The 20,523-nt window shown below is 39.8% G+C and overlaps 3 protein-coding genes across 5 annotated transcripts in view; 2 read left to right on the top strand and 1 right to left on the bottom strand.

Annotated features, from left to right (window-relative positions):
* The window catches only part of PLCXD1 (phosphatidylinositol specific phospholipase C X domain containing 1), a 19,739-nt gene extending 10,276 nt beyond the window's left edge, over positions 1–9,463 (top strand). For 2 of the 3 annotated variants that reach the window (XM_058800600.1, XM_058800602.1), the window contains 4 exons: positions 1,471–1,599; positions 2,085–2,240; positions 5,643–5,826; positions 7,419–9,462. In XM_058800600.1, coding sequence (XP_058656583.1) covers positions 1,471–1,599; positions 2,085–2,240; positions 5,643–5,826; positions 7,419–7,714 — 765 coding nt within the window. In that variant the 3' untranslated portion in view covers positions 7,715–9,462. Of the gene's footprint in view, positions 1–1,470; positions 1,600–2,084; positions 2,241–5,642; positions 5,827–7,418 lie in introns of all 3 variants that reach the window. The other variant, XM_058800603.1, reaches the window with a different exon arrangement.
* Positions 9,133–20,333, bottom strand: GTPBP6 (GTP binding protein 6 (putative)). Its single transcript, XM_058800599.1, has 10 exons — positions 19,985–20,333; positions 17,137–17,274; positions 16,651–16,721; positions 15,010–15,140; positions 14,236–14,306; positions 13,628–13,786; positions 12,072–12,280; positions 10,584–10,732; positions 10,121–10,273; positions 9,133–9,822 (listed from the first exon to the last, which is right to left on the bottom strand). Exons 1-10 carry the CDS (start codon positions 20,331–20,333, stop codon positions 9,681–9,683), a joined length of 1,572 nt encoding a protein of 523 aa, XP_058656582.1. The 3' UTR covers positions 9,133–9,680.
* The window catches only part of LOC131554959 (cohesin subunit SA-2-like), a 57,854-nt gene continuing 57,663 nt past the window's right edge, over positions 20,333–20,523 (top strand). The window contains exon 1 of the mRNA XM_058800598.1: positions 20,333–20,523. The gene's annotated coding sequence lies outside the window, so the exon portion shown is untranslated.

Genomic DNA, 20,523 nt, shown 5'->3' with positions numbered 1-20,523 from the left:
AGTTCCTGGATGGCCCAGTGCCTGGGAGTTGCCTGCTTGAGCCCCAGTTGCTGTGGCTGTCAGTCTGGAGGCCCAAATGGTTCCTGTGTAATGGCTGTGGAACTTCCAGTCATGGCCTGGATGCCTGCTGTGAGATTGAGGCACTGAGCAGCACTGCTCCTCAGGGCTTCCTTTTGAATTTTGCCCTTTAGGGGGCAATGTTCACGCTGCCTAATCCAGTATCCAAACCCAGCTGACTAATTAGAGAGTCTAATTTGTCTTGTTTTCCTGTGTAGTCAACAGATAAGAAAATTAATCCGAAGGGCAGTTCAGAGCAGCAATTTCATTTGGTGCTTTTTCTGGCCACAGAGGTTATAAATTACCTGCAGCCATGTACAGTCCCATCTCCAACATACTCCAAGCAAAGGGATGTGGATCAGTTCAGCTTGGTGGACATCCAGCAGGCCCAGGAGGAGGTGTTGGCCAGATCCACTGCATCCCTGAACTCTGGGGCACCCGGGGCTGGTCTGTCCCATCCCAGCGCCTCGGGCACAGCCTGGGGAGGCTAAATTCATGTCTAAAAACCAGGAAAGTTAGGGGGTTAAACTGAGCAAAGTGAGCATCCTGCCATGTGCCTTAAGCTCTGCCATAGTGCTAAAGCTATGAATCTAGATATTCAAGAGCAATGCCTTGTGCTGATTTAGCTTTCTGATCCTTTCTGACTTAAATCAGTATAATGTATGGTTTCTGAAACCTAACTTTTCATCCCTAGCAGGCTGAAGACAAACTAGTGTTTAAACATATCTAATTAAATTGATTCTATTTTCTTTTGCTAAGAGAGTCTTGACATAAGGAAAAGACATATCATTTGGAACTTTTTGCCTCAGAAGCAGCTTTATCATGTGTTCTATTCAGCCCTCAAATCCAGTGGAAGTGCTCTGAGGGAGGTGGATCTAGAGGAGTGCCTCTGTTTTGTAGGACTTCTGCAGGTTAATTCAAACTTCATAAGAAACTATATCTTGAAAAAGAACAGTAGCCAGTAGTTTTTTCTATTTTTGTTTTTCTTTCTGTTGAGGATGTGTGAGGTCTGCAGAGACAACCATGGTAAAGTCTTTGATCTAATAAGATAAATACAGCATTTCTAACTTCCTGATCCTGCAGTTGTTTTTTAAATGAATAGTTGTGTGAAGAGCAATGATGTATTTATGCACAGGTTAATTGGTCTTTAACTTTCAGAACACAACAAGGGCAACTGTCTGAAACTAATCTAATCTGTACTTGCAGTAAATGCTGCAGGGAAATTGGAATCCCTCTTGCCAGAGAGCAAAATGCTTCCAAGTTGCAATTTGGTGCCATACAGTAACATTTTAAAGATGAAAGACCTGTGAAAAATGCCATAGAGCTAACTTTGTACCCCTCTTTAGCTTTCTAAACTAAAGAAACAAATCTCTTTCAAGTTCTCAGGGCTTTGTCTTCTGTTTCACCTTTCAGGTCCTGACCGTGACAGAGCAACTTGAGGCTGGAGTTCGATACCTGGATTTCAGGATTGCCCACAAGGCTAATGATCCTTCTATGAATTTGTACTTTGTGCATATGGTTTACACAACTGTTACTGTGCAGGTATTTTCCTTACTTTTGTGATGGCTATGAAACCAGTGCCATTTTTTCATTTGAGGGCCATCATAATCCTGGCTCTTCTGAGTAGGTTATTTGTTTTTCTTTTGTGAGGACTTCAAATTAGAGAAAATCAGCAGGGCTGGAAGTTAGTTTGAGCTGCTGCACATGATACTGGAGCATCAATGTTTTCCTTATCCTCAAACCAGACTTTGTGCCTGCTCTCCACTGCCTGATGTTCTGGGGTTTATCATGTGTTGTGCCAGGATGATACAGGGCATTCCTGTTTCCATGGTAAGGAGAGAAGTTCTTCAAGGGAAGAAGGCATTAAAAGCCCTATATAATTACAGAAACACTTTTTATTTTGAGAAAACACAGTTTTTCGTTATTGTGATTGTGAGTCTACTCCGCCATCACTGCTCTGTTGATTGAATGTCCTTTCTCCTGCATAGCACAGATAACTTATAAGCTGCCATATCTCTTTCTTGTAGGATATTCTGTGGGAAATATTGAGGTGGTTAGAAACTCATCCTCAGGAAGTTGTTATCATAGCCTGCAGGAATTTTGATGGATTAACCAAAAGACTTCATAATCATCTTGTTGCCTGTATAAAAGAGATTTTCCAGTGTAAACTGTGTCCTAGAAATGTAAGTATGAGATCCTTTTTTTCACATTTTAAAAGAATGATATACCACAGTGAGATCTTTAATTGGAAATTTTTAGATATATTCTACTTTCACTGTGTTTTTAACCTTGGAAAGGTACTGTTTGCTGCATCAGAGATATGTCATTATCTAATAGAACTGAAGAGATAAAGCAAACATACATTCCACAGTGTGGAGGAGGGAATGAAATTTGACTGTTATGTATGTGGGACAATAGTAGAGACAACTGTCATCCATTGTCCTGTCTGAGTTTTCTTGGAAAGGAAACGGAAAAGAAGAGAGAAAAGAGAGGAAAAGAAAGGAAAATGAAAGAAAAAAGAAAGGAAAATAAAAGTTGTGCATCTTATATTTATTATTTAGTATTTAAAGAATCCATTTTCTGCCTTTTCACAGCAAAAATTTTAAATTAATTTTTTTTCTATTTAAAACAGTTTAGGTTGGAAGTGGCCTCTGGAGGTCATTCGGTCCAACACCACCACGCAAAGTAGGACCAGCTTCAAAGTTTCGCTGGGCTGCGTCCTGTTCATTCTTGATTAACTCCAAGGATGGAGATTTCACAACCTTTCCATGAAAAATTTGACCACTCTCACAGTAACATTGTTTTCCTTCTCTATCTGATCAGAATCTCTCTTGTGTCTGCTGACTTCCATCCTTTGCAGTGCATATCTGAGGAGTCTTCTCTACATTTACCGTTAGGTACTTGCAGACAGCAGTAAGACCTGTCCAGTCTTCTCTTTTCATGCTGGACAGACTCAGCTCCCTCAGCCTGTCATGCTCCAGCCTCTGCTCCAGCCTCTGCTGGCTCTGCTGGTGTGCTTCTGGATTCACTCCCGCTCGTCAGTGATTTCTTTATACTGGGGAAGCCCCAGCTGGAAACAATACCTGAGCTCAGTCCCACAGCTGCTGAATGGAAGGGAAGATCCCCTTTTCTTGATTTGCTGTGTGTGCCTTTGCTAATACAGCCCAGTTCACAATTGACCTTTGCCAGGTGGGCACTACTGGCTCATGTGCAGCTTGATGCCTATGAGAATCTTCAGGTCCTTCTCTGCAAAGCAAGTTTCTTGCCAGCTTCCATCAGTCTGTCCTGGTGTGTGGGATTAGTCTGTTCAGGACTCTGTATTTGCTTTTGTTGAGCTTCATGAGGTTTCTGTCAACTTGTTGAGGTCCCTCTTAATTGCATCTCTGCCCTCAGTGCATTTCTGGTGGCATTACTCCTAACCAGTCTTACAGTTACCCATACCTCCAGAAAAGCCTTAATTTAAATCAGAAAATATTTGATTGCTCGAGTTTAGAAGTTGAGATTTTTAGCTCCCTCTGTTTTTTTACAAGGTGTGGGAGCTTTTAGTAGTTAAACAATTAACATTTCAAAGATGCAGAGGAACAGAGGGTTTTCTCTGGAGATGTGAGTGGTGCAGGAGAATGATGACCCTGTTTATGATTCAAATTCTGCCTTTGAAGCTGGTGTATCAGTAACATGTGAGTATTACCACTTCAAAGCATTTTGTACAGCAGAGTTAAAATAGAACAATTCTCAGCAAAACTGGGGATTCTGAATATTCAGGCCTCAGCTGAATAACTGAAGACCTGAGTGACACTGTTTTATTGTTTCCCCAAATAACTTGAGTGTGTAAGTTGTGGATGAGCAGAGATACTGGAGAAGGTGGTCAAATTTGCTTTCAGGCACATGGCCAGCCTTAAACAGAAGAAAGTTATTAACTGCAAAAGGGGAAAATGATGTTGCTGATGACAACTTGTTGAATAAATGTATTGAAAGAATGGTCTGAGATCACTTGATGAAGAAAGAACATTTCTGAGTTGTGTCCGGGAGGAAGGAGGAAGAGAACTGGATAAAAAACCAAACCAAGTACTACCCTTGAGTAGGAAAACTTTATATCTATGGGGTCTGTGACCAGCACAGTGGATCTCACCATTTTCCTAGTGGTACCATTGCAGGTTAGGCATCTGTGGGATTTTTCACAATCACAGATTCAGATTTGCCATTGAATATCCAAGTACTTGCTGACTTGTTCTAAAATAAACTGCTACCTACTGCTACCTGTCTTTCAAGACCACATCTCTGTTGTTGTACAGAATTAAATGTGAAAGTGTTTATGAAGCAGCAGCTCAGGCAAGGCCTGTATGTAGTACTGGCACAGGCCACAGTGTGACAATATTACACTGCATTTAAAATTTTAATTGTCTTAACTATTCAAGGTGTCTTCCTTTGATCTGGATTACTAGGGTTTAAAAATCCCTTGTTAGACTTTAATTTCTGCTTTGTCTGCATAATAAGCACCTGTGTTTATATACACATCTCTGGTAGCTTGTTATTTTGGCTTTTATTGCACATCTTTGCTCGTTTGTTTAAAAGGTTTCAGCTTTAGAAAGGCAGTTGGAGTAAAGCAAAGGCTTCAGTCAACCACAAAGTTTTGTACCTTAAGAAGCTTGTGTCTTAATTTTGCAATATTTTCTGACCTAATAGAAGCTTGCATTCTTTCTTTTGTGGATGAACTGAGAGGGATTAATTCAACCCACAGCTTTCTTCTAATATTTATATTATTAATTTTCAAGTGCCTTTGGCTTTTATTTAAGTTAATAACCTAATAGGAACATCAAAAAGCCACCATTTCTTTTTCACAAGCTGCAAATGTAGTTTTTAACCACAACATTCTTAGAAGAAACAATGCCTGTTAAATATACTGGTTTTGTAAATCAGACTAGTCAGAGGGCCTCAGTTCTCTCCGATGGTAACTTCTGAGGCTGGAAAATGTAATTTCATATTGAGACACTTAAATTTAACAGCTATTTTAGCCCATCCACCTGATGGAGAAAATGTCTGACTCAGGTCTTTCTCTCTCTCAATTAAAAATGTCTGGAGTATCCCAGTTTCATAAACTTTCCAATTAGAGAAAGGAGAACTAATGTAGCTCTAGGTGACTCACATTTAGTATTACTAAGTTTTAAGCAGTTCAGTTTTATTTGGTGGTTACTGTGCCAAATTTGCATCAATGTGCCAAATCTGCTAAAATTATTCCTGCTTCTCTCTGTCTGTATTCCTGCTAGACATGGTCTCAGTCTTCCTCCCTTAACAAACTTCCAGCAATGGCTTGTGCATGAGGGCTGAGACAGGGATGGTTTAATATTATGCAGGTGTAAGACCTTGAGTTATGGACATGATAATAGCTGAATTGTTTGAGGAAAGGAGGAATTTGCTGAAGCTCCTAGGGTCGTATTGTCCTGCAGCTGGTAGACCAGCCCATCACATACTGGGCTGCTCATTTAAACTATCTGAACTGAATCTGTGCCAAGGTGATGTCTCACAGTATGTGGAGTTAGGGAATGATGCTGTGTTGCTGATTTCAACCTGGGCCTGCTTCCTTTTAGGTGGTGCCCACGCTGCGGACCTTGTGGCACCTTGGCCACCAGGTTATAGTCTCGTACGAAGAGGAGATGGAACTGGGGAAGCACTGTGAGCTGTGGCCTCCCATCCCGTACTGGTGGGGAAACAAAACCTCCACTCGCGCTCTTATCCGGTATTTGGAGCGCATGAAGCGGATGGGCCGGCCAGGTAGGCATGTGATGGTGTTCACAGGGGTCCCAGGATGAGAGAAGAGACAAGGATCTGACTCCATTATTTCAGAAGGCTTGATTTATTATTTTATGATATATATTATATTAAAACTATACTAAAAGAATAGAAGAAAGGATTTCATCAGAAGGCTAGCTAAGAATAGAAAAAGAAGAATGATAACAAAAGCTTGTGTCTCGGACAGAGAATCTGAGCCAGCTCACTGTGATTGGCCATTAATTAGAAACAATCACATGAGACCAATCACAGATCCACCTGTTGCATTCCACAGCAGCAGATAACCATTGTTTACATTTTGTTCCTGAGGCCTCTCAGCTTCTCAGGAGAAAAATTCTAAGGAAAGGATTTTTCAGAAAATGTGTCTGTGACATAGGCACAGGCAGATCGCTCGCAGGAGAGAAGGGGCACTTACAGCCATGCAGAACAAGTAGGAAGCTGGGCAATTGTTGCCTTCTGGAATATAACCACCCTGTGTGTGCTGTGTGGATACTGTCAGCATGCACACATGCACAGACCACAGAGATTGTGGTGGCCACCTCGCTGGTGTGACCCACAGAAAGTGAGCCCTCAGTGCAGACACACTTACTGCACCCTCCTCATGGGGAGAAGGCTGCTTCCTCAGTCCAGTCCTGCTTTAGCACAGATGGTGACAGAAGTTCATTCCACTAACCTTGTTGTTAAAGGAAGTTCCTACAAGGTTTCTCTCAGGGGACACCTTATCACTCTCTACAGCTACTTGAAAGGAGGTTGTAGTAAGGTGGAAATTGGCCTCTTCTCGCAGGCAACCAGAACAGGAAATGGCCTCAGGTCAGGGGGATGCTGAGCGTGGAAATCAGGAACAATTTCTTCACTGAAAGGGTGGTTAAGCATTGGAATGGGCTGGCCAGGGAGGTGGTGGAGTCACTATCCCTGGAGGAGTTCAGGAAACAAATGGATGTGGCACTTAGTGCCATGGTTTAGTTGTTATGGTGGTGTTTGGCCAAATGTTGGACTCAATGATCTTGGAGGCCTTTCCCAACTGTAATGATTCTGTGATACCAGAGCAGTACGAGCAGGGCATAGCTGCACACAAACAGCAGCACTCAAGCATGCTGGTGAAGTGCAGTCTGACAGAGGTTCAGTTCAGAACATGTGGCACAGCTTTTGCAGTGAACACACAGGGTGGTGACGGGGAAGCCGCTTCAGAAGAGCACTCCCCAGCCGGAGGGTGCACCCTGCGCTCCCATCCACTGGGGGAAGGCTCAGCCTTTGGAAAGAACCCTCACAGAAAGAGAGGAGTAATTTACAGAGGACTAGTCAGTGGAGAACCTTCAGACTGCAATGGGTAACTAGACCAATTTAGCTAAACTGGAATGTTTGGATAACCAAGTGTGGCTCAGGAATTGTTTACTACAGCATGCAGTTGCAACAAGGGGAAACAGTTATAGGGACATGAAACAATACAGAAAGAATGTGAAGTTAGTATTTTAATGATCCCCACTGGAACGAGATGTGAAGGTAATGCAATACTGAGAAGTTTCTCTTCTCCTCAAAAGAATATTTAATGTGTCACTTTCTGATTTTTGTTTCAGGAAAATTCTTTGTGGCAGGTATTAACCTTACTGAAAATTTAAGGTATATTCTTGTACACCCATTTGGATCATTGAAGAAAATGACACTCCAGAGTCTTCCATGTTTGAAAATCTGGATAAAGCAGCAGCATCCAGGACCAAAAAGAAAATGTATTAACATCATTGCTGGAGACTTTATAGGAAACAATGATTTTGTCAAAGATGTGATAGAACTTAACGCAAAAATTAATCCTCCATTGCTCTGTCAATGTGAAGTGGAACAAATAGCATTTAATTCTCAGCTTCCTGGTCTATGAGAAGTTGAAGAGGCTTTGTCTGCATTTATTGTGCCCTGCTGTAAACATCCTGAATCTCATAAAGGTCCACTTAAATTAAACCAGTAATGCTTTCAAGGCTTAGTAGGAAAAGGTCTCCCAACACCATCAGGGTTTTGAGGCCTTTGGACAGAAAAGAGGGCAGGTACCTTGCTGAAGTCTCTAAAGAACTATGCATAGGTGTAATTTTTGGAGATGCTTTGATTCTGTAGCAGCTGGCAATACTAAAAGTCCCAAGAACTCAATCTTGTTTTCCATAGGACTAAGAAGGAGGAAAATATCATTAGTTGCATGATTTAGTGGTAAGATTTTATCTTTCTTATAATTGTAAGGACATTTTGCACTAATTGTAACCCAAATTCTTACTCTTTTATATCAGTCTGAAATTGACTTTTTGGTTTTCATAGTTTCTGTTAAATAAACAAAAGGAACAGTTGAAAATATTTTTGATATCTCAGAGATGCTGCACTGACAATCCAATTTGAAATGATCTTCTATATACACACAACAATGTGCTGAGTATCAGTTGTGAGCTACCTTACAAACAGGGTAGGCCCAAAATTATTTGGAATTTTTAAGAGGTAACTGAATTTGCACTTAGTCATGCCAGTTCTGCAGGGATAAAGACACCAAAACGAGGCCCTTACACAGTTTGTCTGTGGCAGTTAAACATTTTACTAGGTGTTGCCTAAGTATGCCTTACACTGAAAAGAAACACAGAGGAAACAAATTCCTGATCTTAACTTAAACTGCCCTAGAAATACAGATTCTTGGCTTCTATCATGCTCATTTGGGGTTTCACACCTGGTCTGTTATTTAGCTATTTTAGTAGCTTTGTAATTATTTTTCCTCTCACTAAGTAGTTTTTGCATATGTCAAAACTAAGAGGTTTATGCTATTTCCCATTGCATACTAATTCTGTTTTTCTAAATGAACTGTGTAATAACAGATCATCATGAAAGCAAGAAAAATGTCAAGCATCAGGACTAAAACAGGACCAATTATTCTGTAAAGTTCACTATGCAACTTCATCCATACACCTCACTTTTGAGATGCACTTTATATACAAAACTAAATTCAGATGTCTGCTAATGTTTGCAGAAGTTTTTCTGCCTATCTTTTGTGCCCTCTTTTTTACCCTTCTTATTCTAATAAAACTTGATCTCTCTCTGTAATATGGAGTGCAATATTTGGTTTTTCCTTTATGTGGTGTTGTTTTATTGGTTCTCAGTTGTAATTCGTAACTTAAGAAATGGATCTGTTGTGGGTTTTTTCCTATTGTTTTCCTCTGTGAAAAGGTTTGCTGTACCTTAAATGTTTTCTCCAAGAACTGACATAGTAATAGGTATTGTGGATAAATTACTGTAGGCAAGAAAACTGTATGGGTAAAAGATGTTCACAGCTAACTTTATTTAATGCCTTAATTGATTTGTTTTTCTTCACTGCAATAAGACATGGCAGTTATTTTATTTACATTCACGCATTCTGCTTGAACACAGATTTATCTTTATTATTTATATACAACGAACAATATTTTCTTCATTAACTTTCCTTTTCTAAAGACCATCTGAAATACCTTAACTATAATAAATACTATTTTCTTCTGAAAAAGGCAATAAAAAGCTTAATTTGTATGATGTAAGAAACTTGGTTCTTTTCCTGTAGGTTAAGTCAGATGCCATTCCATGTGTTTGAGGTCCTCAGTTTATAGCCAACAACAGGTTTAACATAAATAATTTAGTGCTGTCCTGGTACTTGCTGACAAAATTAAGCTCAAAGCTCTTATTGTTTCCATACAGAAGTTTTCTGAAACAGCGTCCATTTCTAAAATGCGCCAAAACCATCAAGTGTGGAAGAAAAATAAACTATTCAGCAGTGAGACTAACAGGTCGTTTATTTCACATCCTCTTGAGGAGATCAGTTTCTTCTCCTGGAACAGGATGCAGGTTCATGACATGAAAATCTCACTGTTGGGAAAGAGGTTTTTGTATCTGCCAAAAGCAGAACTGCCGATTATCACCTTCACCCTGGCCGTGCCGTCTTCAGGCAAGACCTCTACTTCCTGAACTGTTGCTTCTTTATAGAGCCAGCTGTAAATGTGAAAGCATATTAGCATCTTAAAGCTATGACACATGGCACAAAATGTGATTCTTGGTCTAGTTTCGAAGGTTCCTATCTAGGTAACGCTTTAAAAGATGAAGTGTTTCACTTCACTTCTCTAATGGGGCTAATTTTTGTCAATAGGTCACAAAACATTGATAATTATCTGTTATTCTTAACAGAGGTAGCAGATTAAAATCAGTATAATATGATCTGAAAACTTTCAGACATGAATGATTAAGTGTTTCATACTTCTCCAAGTCCTTCACATGATTTAAAATTATTTACCTTAGCTGAGGTCCCTCTAAGTTGATGTTAACTGTTAGAATCTTCTTCCCTGTTGCTGTCAGTATTTTTTTCTCTATTTCTTGTTTCAGTTCTTCTAAACCATGCCCATGCAGAGCAGAAACAGCTAAAGCATTTTCTTCAGCAGGTTTATACCTGAAAGAAAATGAATTGCTAGCACATTTGTTCATGAAGATTAGGTTGTGAAAATATTCCAAGCACGGACAATTTAACTGAGTAACTCTGTACTGACACCTTCTACAGAGGCCACTTCTTGTATGACTCAAGTGATTTCTTTTGTAATTAAAAGATAATGAATTCTTTTTCAGACCATAGTTACATATGTAAAAGACTGAGAAACACTATTAAATATATTCTGAAGTGTGGGATCTCTTTTCTACACTAAGAATGAAAAAGATTCTGGAACATAAGAAATGTTTAAGTACACTTAGCATCTCCTGCTTACCTTTCTGTCAAATCCACTTTGTTATGAACTTCTACCATTGAGTCCAGTAAATGGCTAGGAAGGTTGAGATTCCTCAGAACTGACAGAACGGTGGCTTTCTGGAGGATGGTTTCTGGATGAGTAATATCCCTCACATGAACTATCAGATCCTAGCAAAGATCAATAAACAATACCATTTACCAGGTTGTAGAGACTGTATACCATTTTTTGCATTGCTAATTACTGTAAAATACTTTCCTATCCATTTGGTAATACACTGGCAGATTAGCACTGTAAAATTAACTACTAAAACAGTATTAAGCTACTGCTTATTAGACCATGATGGAAGAAAATCTGCAGCAGCTTAGCCTTACACCTCTAGTGAGTACAAATTGCCTCCCACAAACCTGAAGCAAATGTTGTCAATCAAGCTAGTCACAGAATCAGATTTCAAATAATACCTGATCCATTTTGTTCAAAGCCAAGGCTTTGTAACAGTAAGGCTTCAAAACCACTGGAGATTAAAAAGAATGGTCTCTGAAAAAAGCTTTCAGAAGAGTAATGGCTGCAAAACTGTTTCAAAAACAGAGGGGAAAAAACCTCCCCGTTACTTGTAATTCTATTTTTACATTCAAAATATAGAATACTATCCTTATGCTTAGCTCTCAGGATACTAATACTGATGCTGCACTAAAAAGCTTTATACAAAATGTACCAGGTTCAAGTATATATATAATGTTTGCCATAATAAAAACCAAGCAACCAAACTCAACATTTGCATTCAAATAGTTTCATCATCTTTGCTCGAGACATTGCTTTATACTTCTGAAAAATAATTAGAAGTAAATGACAAACAGGATGGTTTCAGCGAGGTTTTGAAAGCCCTGCTATTACATGGTTAAGTCTAATCTTTAGCAGCATTCTGGCATCTAGCTACCACTAAATTTCATTACCTTTCATAATACAGGGTTTTTGTTTAAATACCTGTGTGTATGTATGCAGCTTTACACTTTGTTATAGCACAGGAAAACAAACTTTAATGAGAAAATAATTGCTAAAGTACATTTATATTTATTACATGCTGCCTGCATCACATCACAATCACCCACTTGTAGACTACAAGCAACCTTAAGTTAAAACTAGGTAATTTCAGATGCTTTAATTCATTTTTAACTCCCAGGAAAGTTAGCCTTGACTCACTTGGATGCACTGTTCAGATATTTTATCAGAAAAATCTGGTTTATCTGGTTTAAGTATCATGGAGATGGACACATATACTCCAAATAAGCCCCTTCTGAAATCCCTTTGTAGTTGTATGTTTTACATAAGTAAAGCATCAGAAAATTAATTTATTTTAAGATATTTACATCATTATCTCAGGAGTTTACTTTAGTCAGTCAGATACTTTGCTAAGAACAGCATTTCAATTAACTTCCCCTGTTTTGAAGGTTTGAGGATTATCTAAAATGAAATTATTTGATTTCCCAATTTTTATAGTTGATGACTTACTGAGTAAGCCACTTCTTCTAGTGTAGCTGAAAATGACTCAACCAGATTATGTGGAAGATCAGTCAGAAACCCAATGGTGTCAACATAAATAACGGGCATATGTGAGGGCAAATAGCCAGCATGGGCTGTAATATCCAGAGTGGCAAACAGCTGATCTCTGGGTTGAAGTCCTGCTTCCCCAGTCAAGGCTTTGATCAAAGTAGTTTTTCCTAATTAAATAAAAAAGAACAGTATTTTAATGGCTTGTTCCAAGTAAAATTTAATTTGCAAGGCTCGGGTGAAATGTATAATGTAACATATGTTTTTACACCTGAGTTGTTTAATTGTAGCTTGTCATCAGTTATCTATATGATGTTAGGAAATCCAAAGACAGTCTTACATTTTATAACCTGGAATTGGGTTTAAGGTCACATATGTTTAATCACATACTGGTATGTACAGCTGTGCTGTGAAATCACAAGATGATCAAAGACTCATTTGACCTCATTTGATCTACCTACATCTCTCACCTGAAGAGCACTGCCATGACAGCATTGGGAAGCATGCACTTACACACTCCTCGGTGCTTCTGTTGTCAAATGAAATAATTTACTTGCTAAATAAAAAAAATAAAGATAAGTGCTAATAATATATACCTTATTAGGCTGAGGCCTTTATTGGACATTTCCTCATGAACATAATAATAGAGACATTTATTTGACTCAATGAATACTTCATATAATTAGTCATTAAAGTGCTCAGTATATAGCCTAAATAAAGTATTTCAATTATGTGTATGCCAAACTGTTTTATATCTATCTATATCTATACCTATACCTATGCCTATATCATCTATCTTCAGTTGGAAAAGTATGGAAGTATGACATTTAAGAAAAACATACAGTATAATCCAAATCTTTGAGTGCAAGATAGTTTTGTTTTTTAAAGAAGCTGAGTGAGAAAATGAAATTGTCTTAAGATAATCCAACCTGAAAAAAGTTTCTAGTCCAATATCTCTTTATGCCTTGACTAAGAATTCACTTGTGTAAGCTAAAAAACCACACCACACCAAAAAAAGCAGAAAAAAACCTCTTTAGCTTTATTTAGCTTCTCCTAGGAACACATCTCAGAGTGCTACACATAATCCACGAAAAGCTACAGTGCTCCTTAAGCAGGTTTCTCAGATCAATAGCCAACTCTTAATTATCTTCCTACGCCTCAAGTCTTCATGGTGATCTAAACACCCGTGTACTTTTCTGTGCCCATTCTGATCAAGTAGTAGAGATTCATATAAAGGGACAATAACAGTGCAGTCTTTAGCACTGTATATAAAATCTTTCTGGCACAATAGGTGCTAGGCATTTCTCCAAAACATGTCTTGGAGACTGAAAAAACCAAGCAGCTTAATTTGCTTTCCTAACTACATCCTAACTGAAAAATATTCATTACACAATTAAAAAAAACTAATTAAAATACGAAGCCTATACACACACAAATGAGAATCTGGCCAGAGTTTCTAATTAAAAACTAGACAATATAAACTCTTTTGTGTGATGATTTCAGGAGGTTTTGCTTACCACAGTTGGTATAGCCCATTACTGAGACCATTGGGAACTCGCATTTTCTGCGCTGAGTTCTAAGTAAAGCCCTTTTTCTCCTTAGTTTCTCCAGGGCATTCCTGATTTTAAGTTCCCTTTCTTTTAAGACACGATTCTGTGTTTCTAGAAATGTTTCACCTGAAAAATACAAATGAGTAATTGGCAGAACAGCTTACAAGAGAAACTGTATAGCAAGTGATGCATTTGGAAATCAAGTGAGCTAGCACTAGGGCTAGTGAGGTTAAAAATAAGCCACTAAAACTATGTATTCTTGCCTAAAAAAGTGAATAAGTAATTATCAAACATATGCTAACCACTCTAAAATATCCATGTGCACTTATGAAAAATCCCTGTGGCAAGCAAATAGTTTATCCTTCACCAGTTACTGACCAAAAAACTTGACCAGCACAGACCCAAACCTTATTATTTAACTTACTTTCTGATAGATTTTTGTACATTTGTTTAATTAGACACAGAACACTGTTTTTCCTCCTGACCTCCTCCAAATAAAATAAGAAGCAACTAAATTTGTTTAAAAGCCATGGAGAAAAAAAATCCGCTAAATCATGAGATTATTTAGACTTTACCTGAGCCCATGATGTATCTTGAACCTCCTCTCTGCTGATCTCTCTGAGACACCTCGTTTTTCAGATTTGACCTGGCAGCAGAGTAACAGTTACTTGGATGCAATTTTTAAAAATCCAGTTATACCAAAATACCTAAAAATTGTGAAGCAGTAGTGTTATTCTTATAGTACAAATAAAACCACTAAATGACTGAGTTGTAAATAAAACCTGCTCATGGCAAGAAGCCTGGAGAAAAAAAAAAAAACAAATTAATTTTTCTGGCTCAACTGTAGCTTGAAAAAGCCTACAACTCTCTTGGTAAATTGTAATTGCTATTCTGAAATTTCAAAGAGCCAACTATACCTCAAAAACATCCACATAACTCACACCAACTGCCATGCACACATTTCTATGCCACAGAATGCAGAAATATGAAAAATTTAAATACAAATTATTCTTCCTTGTTTATAGCTTTCCTTATTACACTCAACAATTTTATATATGGGATATACATATCCAATTCCTACATATTCTTGCAATCCATCTTGTGTCTTAGAAAGAACCGGGACCTTTTCATGAAAAATACATTTTGTAAGATTATTGAACACATTCTGGTTTTGCCTGTCAGCACTGCAGAAGCTTAAAATAATGGCATTCTAGTAAATAATTCTGTGCTCTAATCAATCATTGAACACCCGATGTATTTTTTCTTTACAGTAAATGTTGCTGGCTTTTGTTACTGTAAAGAAATATTCACTAAACCACGTAGATATGTGATGTGCACAGCCCAGGTACCTCAGAAGTGGAATTTCAGCCAGTGCTACCTGCAGTTTTGCTTCTTTCGTCCGCGCATTGCAGCGAAAAATGTGAAGCACCACGGTGTATCTGTCAAAGACTGGCACGCCCCAGGCACCTTCTAGCTCTTTCTTTAGCCATGCAAGACAAAATAATCGACATGTCTTCTGTCCCCCACAGTATCTCTAGATCAATTCCTACACAGCAAGTGCAGTTAGTTAGCTGATGGACTCAGAGGAAGTCAGGATTCCACTGCAATGGATGGGCAATCATTATGAGCATGCAAAGCCAAAATTTGGTTGACCAGACAGAGAGGAGTTAAAGTGAATTTAGAGAGTAAAACTTTATGTCTAGGCCCATCAAATTCAGTGAGAATCCTTCCACTGCCCTTTATGGATTCTTGCAACAAGTCTTACAGCATATCTCAGAATCAAGAACGTCAGTAGTTAAATCCTTGTAAAAAATAATTATGAAATAGTGGAATGGGAATGGCTAGGGATAACATAGGAAAATAAAAAAGATTACTAAAACTTGTAAACAAATAGAGAGGAATGCAGGAAAATTATTTCAATGAAACAATTAATAAACCCAACCAACCCAAACCCCTCATCCTTGCTCTAATTCAGCAAAAGACACTTAAAATATGCAGCAGTTTCCTTATGCCATCTCTAAAATCCAGAATGCTTGTATACATGTTCTCAAATACTTGCCTGAATCAGCCCTGTTTAATTTTGTCTTAAGATCTATATTCGTCAAAAGAAAACATTTTTTAACAAATCTAGTACTGAAAGAATTCAACTGTAAAATAAACAGTTTTCCTAAAAACTAGGAAATTGAAGTGAAACATTTTCAACTTCCCTTTCATCAACAAATGGAAGCATTTGAATAACCATCTGTTAGAGATATTTGTCACCACTTCATTTTATAATCAGGGAAAGCATTTGAAACCACCAGCAAAGCATTAATGTTTGCTTGTAAAGTTTGCATACACTTTACACCCTGCATGATGCTGCACATACTAAAAACCCAAAAAAGTTTTTATTTTAGTTTGCCCATGAATATCTGTAGTTCATGTACCAATTGTTTTACTGCCAGTGTTAAAATACTGAAGTATGCTGCACCCCTCAATGCTTCTTTTTAAGGGCTAGGAATGAAAGTTTAAGTATTTGAAACATTCAACTATAAGCCTGCTCTGAATTTACACCTCATATTCAAAATACAATTCAGCATCCACAGCATAGGGAAAAAAAATGCTATCTATTATAAATATAGAAACTTGAGCACATAGCTAATCCAAAATATTGAATTTCTTCCTAACAAAATCTTTGTTAACACCCTAATTTTGTAAAAAAGACCTTGAGTAACGTTTTCAACATTTTAAAAAGGGCTAGTGTCAAATGTGGGAGCAGAGTCTATAATAAATTGTAGTAAGCTGCTGGAAAATTTCACGCACATGCTGGAAACATATATCAACTGGACAAATGCAATAGGTATTAAGATTCTTTTCAATAAAACTCAGACCTGGTGCTTCATATATTAACATTTGTAAATTCAGAATCTTAACCAACCCCTTTTCCTAACATCAACAGCTTCCAAACAACAGTGATGCAAAGAAGATGATTTGATATTATGCTTAATTACCTTTGTTAGTGAAGATATTCTTTCCACATTCAAGAAGACAGCTGTCACATGGGGCAATTTTTTAATCTTTTCTAAAAAATGGATAATGATTGCAAAATACAGTGTTAAATGTCAATTCTCTTTTTAAAATGCCCAGACTATAAACCATTTTGCACTGAGCAGAATGCTCATAAAACATCAAATGGCACCATAGTCTTTGTTCATAGAGCATACTTTAGTACTGTGCCAAGAACAGCATCAGTTTCACTTAGGTCAATCACATAAAGTTACAGACTAAGTTAACTCACACATTTTCAGTGACCAGGGGTTATGTCTATTCTGCATTGCTTTTGTAACCTTAAAAATTCTTTCAAGTTTGCCTGGAAACCTGCATGATGGATAAACAAAATTCTCCCTCTCTTCAGCTTCCACACCTATCCTTGAACAGTTTGTCTGCAAAAGTCTTTCATTTAGAGAGATGCAGTGCTGAAAGATCTCAGTCCTTACCTGTCAAAACCTGAAAGTTTCCTTTGCCAAAAACAAACTTCTTGTTGGGATTTTTTGTAGGAATAATTATTTTATCTAAAACAGTCCAGTTCTGAAGAGTATCTACAAGAGCAACGGCTTCAGCAATCTGTAATTCAGCTTCAGGAACATAACAATAACAGAAAAAAGAAAAGAATATTACAATGTACCATCAGAACTCTGCTCAGATCTCCAATAACTACAGTACTTCTTTTAACCTCTAGCACAAGGAGGAAAGTGTCTTACCTCTAATCAGAGTAATTGAACAGTTTGATGCAATTTTATCACACAAAGCATCTTTCTGACAGTATAAATTATTTCTGTGGCTGTTGGCTTAGGAGAATTTTTAATTGTATTGTCAGGAAAGAGATCACAAAGCTTTCTTCTTCAACAAGTGAAATTAATAACTAGCTGGAAAATCTATTATTTCAGATGAGCACAAAACCACACAATTAACACTTTGGTGTTTTGCAGCAATAATTTGGAAATTACTAACACAGCATATCCTGCTGCTAACTTCACAGCCACTTAAAGGACCTAAACTGGTTTGTGACTTGCTTTGTGACTTGCTAAAACCAGTAGATTTGAATCCTGTATTCTAGTTCATCAATTACTTTTGAGTTTTTACCATCTACACTGCAAAGCAATGAGTTTTGAGGACTTTGTGAAATCACAAAGGCTACAGAAGAATATCAGATCAGCAACTCTAGTCTTGATATGCCAAACTTTTCCTTTTCATAACACATTTGTAAAGTTTCCCTAGACAGCAAAATAAAATTTATATACTAAATAGGTTACATTGATCCAAGAGGTAACATAATTTTAAAGATAATCATGATCCACTTTTTCCTCATATTGCACTTTTTGTAAAATACACAGATTTCCTATTGGATCTGTGGTGCTTCAAAAATCATTCCAAAACATTAGTTCAGGTTTCAGGCTCTAAGGAGGGCCTAAATAAATGGAGAAGGACTGCTATTCTTCTGTATGTTTGGACAGAAAGGTGTCTTTATATTTTACCTACTTTTCAGTTGTAAAATTACGTCACTTACATCAATTCTGCAAAGGTTAAAAGCTTTATTCTGCAATGTGAGAATTTGTTAGAATTAGCAGCACTAATAAAACTAAACATGATTTAGGCTCATCGCATAATAAATTGGAATAAAATAATAAGTATAAACAAAGTGTCCCTTGCCATCTTGTCAGAAGAACACTGACAGGCGCAAGAAGTGGGCCCATGGAAGAGTAGTGAGGGTGAACAAGTGCAAGGTCCTGCATCTGGGTCAGGACAAGCTCCCAGGATACTGGTACAGCCTGGAGGATGGACAGACCACAGCAGCCCTGCTGAGAAGGACTCGGGGGCGTTGGTGGAGGAGAAACTGGACACGATCCAGCACTGTGCTCGCAGCCCAGAGAGCCAAACATGTCCTGGGCTGCATCCAAAGCAAAGCAGGGAAGGGAGGGGATTCTGTCCCTCTGCTCTGCTCTGGTGACCCCACCTGCAGGGCTGCACCCAGCTCTGGGGTCCCAGCACAAGGTAGTCATGGACCTGTTGGAGCAGGTCCAGAGGAGTGCCACAGAGATGACCAGACAGGTGGAACCTCTCCTATGAGAAAAGTCTGGGAGAGTTGGTGCTGTCCAGCTTGGAGAAGGTTCCTGGAAAGACTTTTTTACAGCCTTTTAGTAGGTAAAATGTGTTTATAAGAAAGATGGGGATAGACTTTTTAGCAGGACCTGTTGCAATAAAATGGGGCAGTGGTTTTAAACCAAGAGATTCGATTTAGATTTGATATAAAGAAGGAGTTTTCTACAATAAGAGTGGTGAAACACTGGAATAGACTGCCCAGAGAGGTGGAGGTCCTGTAAACATTCCCTGTGAATATTCAGCCCAGATTAGACAGGGCTCTGAACAGGCTCCAGTGGAAAATGTCCTGTATCATTATAGGGGTCAGACAAGATGACCTTCAGAGGTTTCCTCCAACCCAAACCCTTCTGTGATTCTATACATAAAAAGCTAACTTACAAGATGCTTTAATCCCTTACATTGCAACCTTCTAATTAGAGAATGTTCAAAGAGAAGCATCAAGTTCATAACATATTTTAATTGTGTGTGATTAATGCTTATACATTAGCTAGTTATGATTTCTGAGAGAAACCTAATAGTAGTCCTAAAAAAAAGTCCTTACAGAGCAATTATTGGTGCTTCACTAGGTAACTGCATAAAAGCATTTAAGTGCCCGAGAGGATTTATTCAGGACTTGATCTTCAGTGCACTCTCTTCTTCGGACAGGAGGGTATTGCTGCTCTGCAGCCAACTTCTGGGCAGCCCTAAGGCCAAAGGACTCCAGCCCACCTGGGCAGGCAGCAGGGCTGAGGACAATTAACGCTGTGCTAATAAGGGGGACACCCGACTGCTTCCTGACCAAAATACAGTCAGCGTGGTTTGCAAGTCAAAGCACAGGCCTGCCAGCACTCACTAACGGTTCGTTTTTTAAAAAGTTGTCAAAGAAGGAGAGAACGACCGAGACCTTCCATCCAAGCTTGTCCTTGGCAAGCCACAGGTCGCGGTTTCACCGCTGTGACACGGGGCCACTTCACGCTAGCGGCACAGCCACAGAATCAATAGGGCTGGAAAAGACCTCTGAGATCACCGAGTCCAACCAACCTGTGACCGGACACCAGCATGTCAATAGCCCACGGCACTCAGTGCTGCCGCCAGTCTATTCTCACACACGCCCAGGCACAGAGACTCCACCGCCTCCCTGGGCAGTCCATCCGACCCCCCGGTGTACGGCTCCCTGCGAGCCCGCCCGCCCCCGCAGCCCCGCACCCGTGGTGAGCGGCGACTTCTGCGGGCCCCACTTCACCGCAGGGTGCACGACGGCAACGCGCTGGGCGCCGGGCCCCGGGGCCAGCGGAGACGGGGCCAGCAGCTCCTCCAGGGCCGCCTCATCCTCCTCCTCTTCTTCTTCTTCTTTTTCTACATCCCCGCCGGGGCCCGCCGCTCCATTCCAGGGCGCTCCGCCGCCCGTGCCCGGCGGGCGCAGGGGGGCCTGGAGCGGGGCGGAGGCGCTGAGCGGGCGGGCGGGCAGCGGGCGGCACCGGGGCGCGCCCAGAGCCGCCGCCGCCGCCCGCCGGCAGCGTAGGAGCAGCGACCACGAGAGGCGGCTGGGCCCCATCGGCACCGCCGGGCCCGGGGCGGCGGGCAGGGACCGTCAGCGGCCGCGTCTTTCCGGCCGCTGCGGAAGCGCCGCCGCCGCCCATGTGACAGCGCTGCCCGCCCCTGCCGGGCCCAGCGGCCGCCGTGATTGACGCCGGGCCGGGGCCGGCCGCGCTGGGCAGCGCCAGGGAGGGACTGCACGGTTGTCG

Source organism: Ammospiza caudacuta, chromosome 2 (assembly GCF_027887145.1).
Source record: "Ammospiza caudacuta isolate bAmmCau1 chromosome 2, bAmmCau1.pri, whole genome shotgun sequence".
Taxonomy (NCBI): domain Eukaryota; kingdom Metazoa; phylum Chordata; class Aves; order Passeriformes; family Passerellidae; genus Ammospiza; species Ammospiza caudacuta.
This window is presented reverse-complemented; position numbering and strand designations above follow the sequence as displayed.

Excerpts from the sequence above, each read along its gene's own strand:
- GTPBP6 (XM_058800599.1), bottom strand. The coding sequence starts at position 20,333 with ATGGGGCCCAGCCGCCTCTCGTGGTCGCTGCTCCTACGCTGCCGGCGG. Across the intron at positions 15,141-16,650 it reads GAATATCTTCACTAACAAAG|AAAGAGCTAGAAGGTGCCTG; the intron begins GTAATTAAGCAT and ends GCATGGCTAAAG. Across the intron at positions 9,823-10,120 it reads TTAGAGGGACCTCAGCTAAG|CTGGCTCTATAAAGAAGCAA; the intron begins GTAAATAATTTT and ends TCACATTTACAG.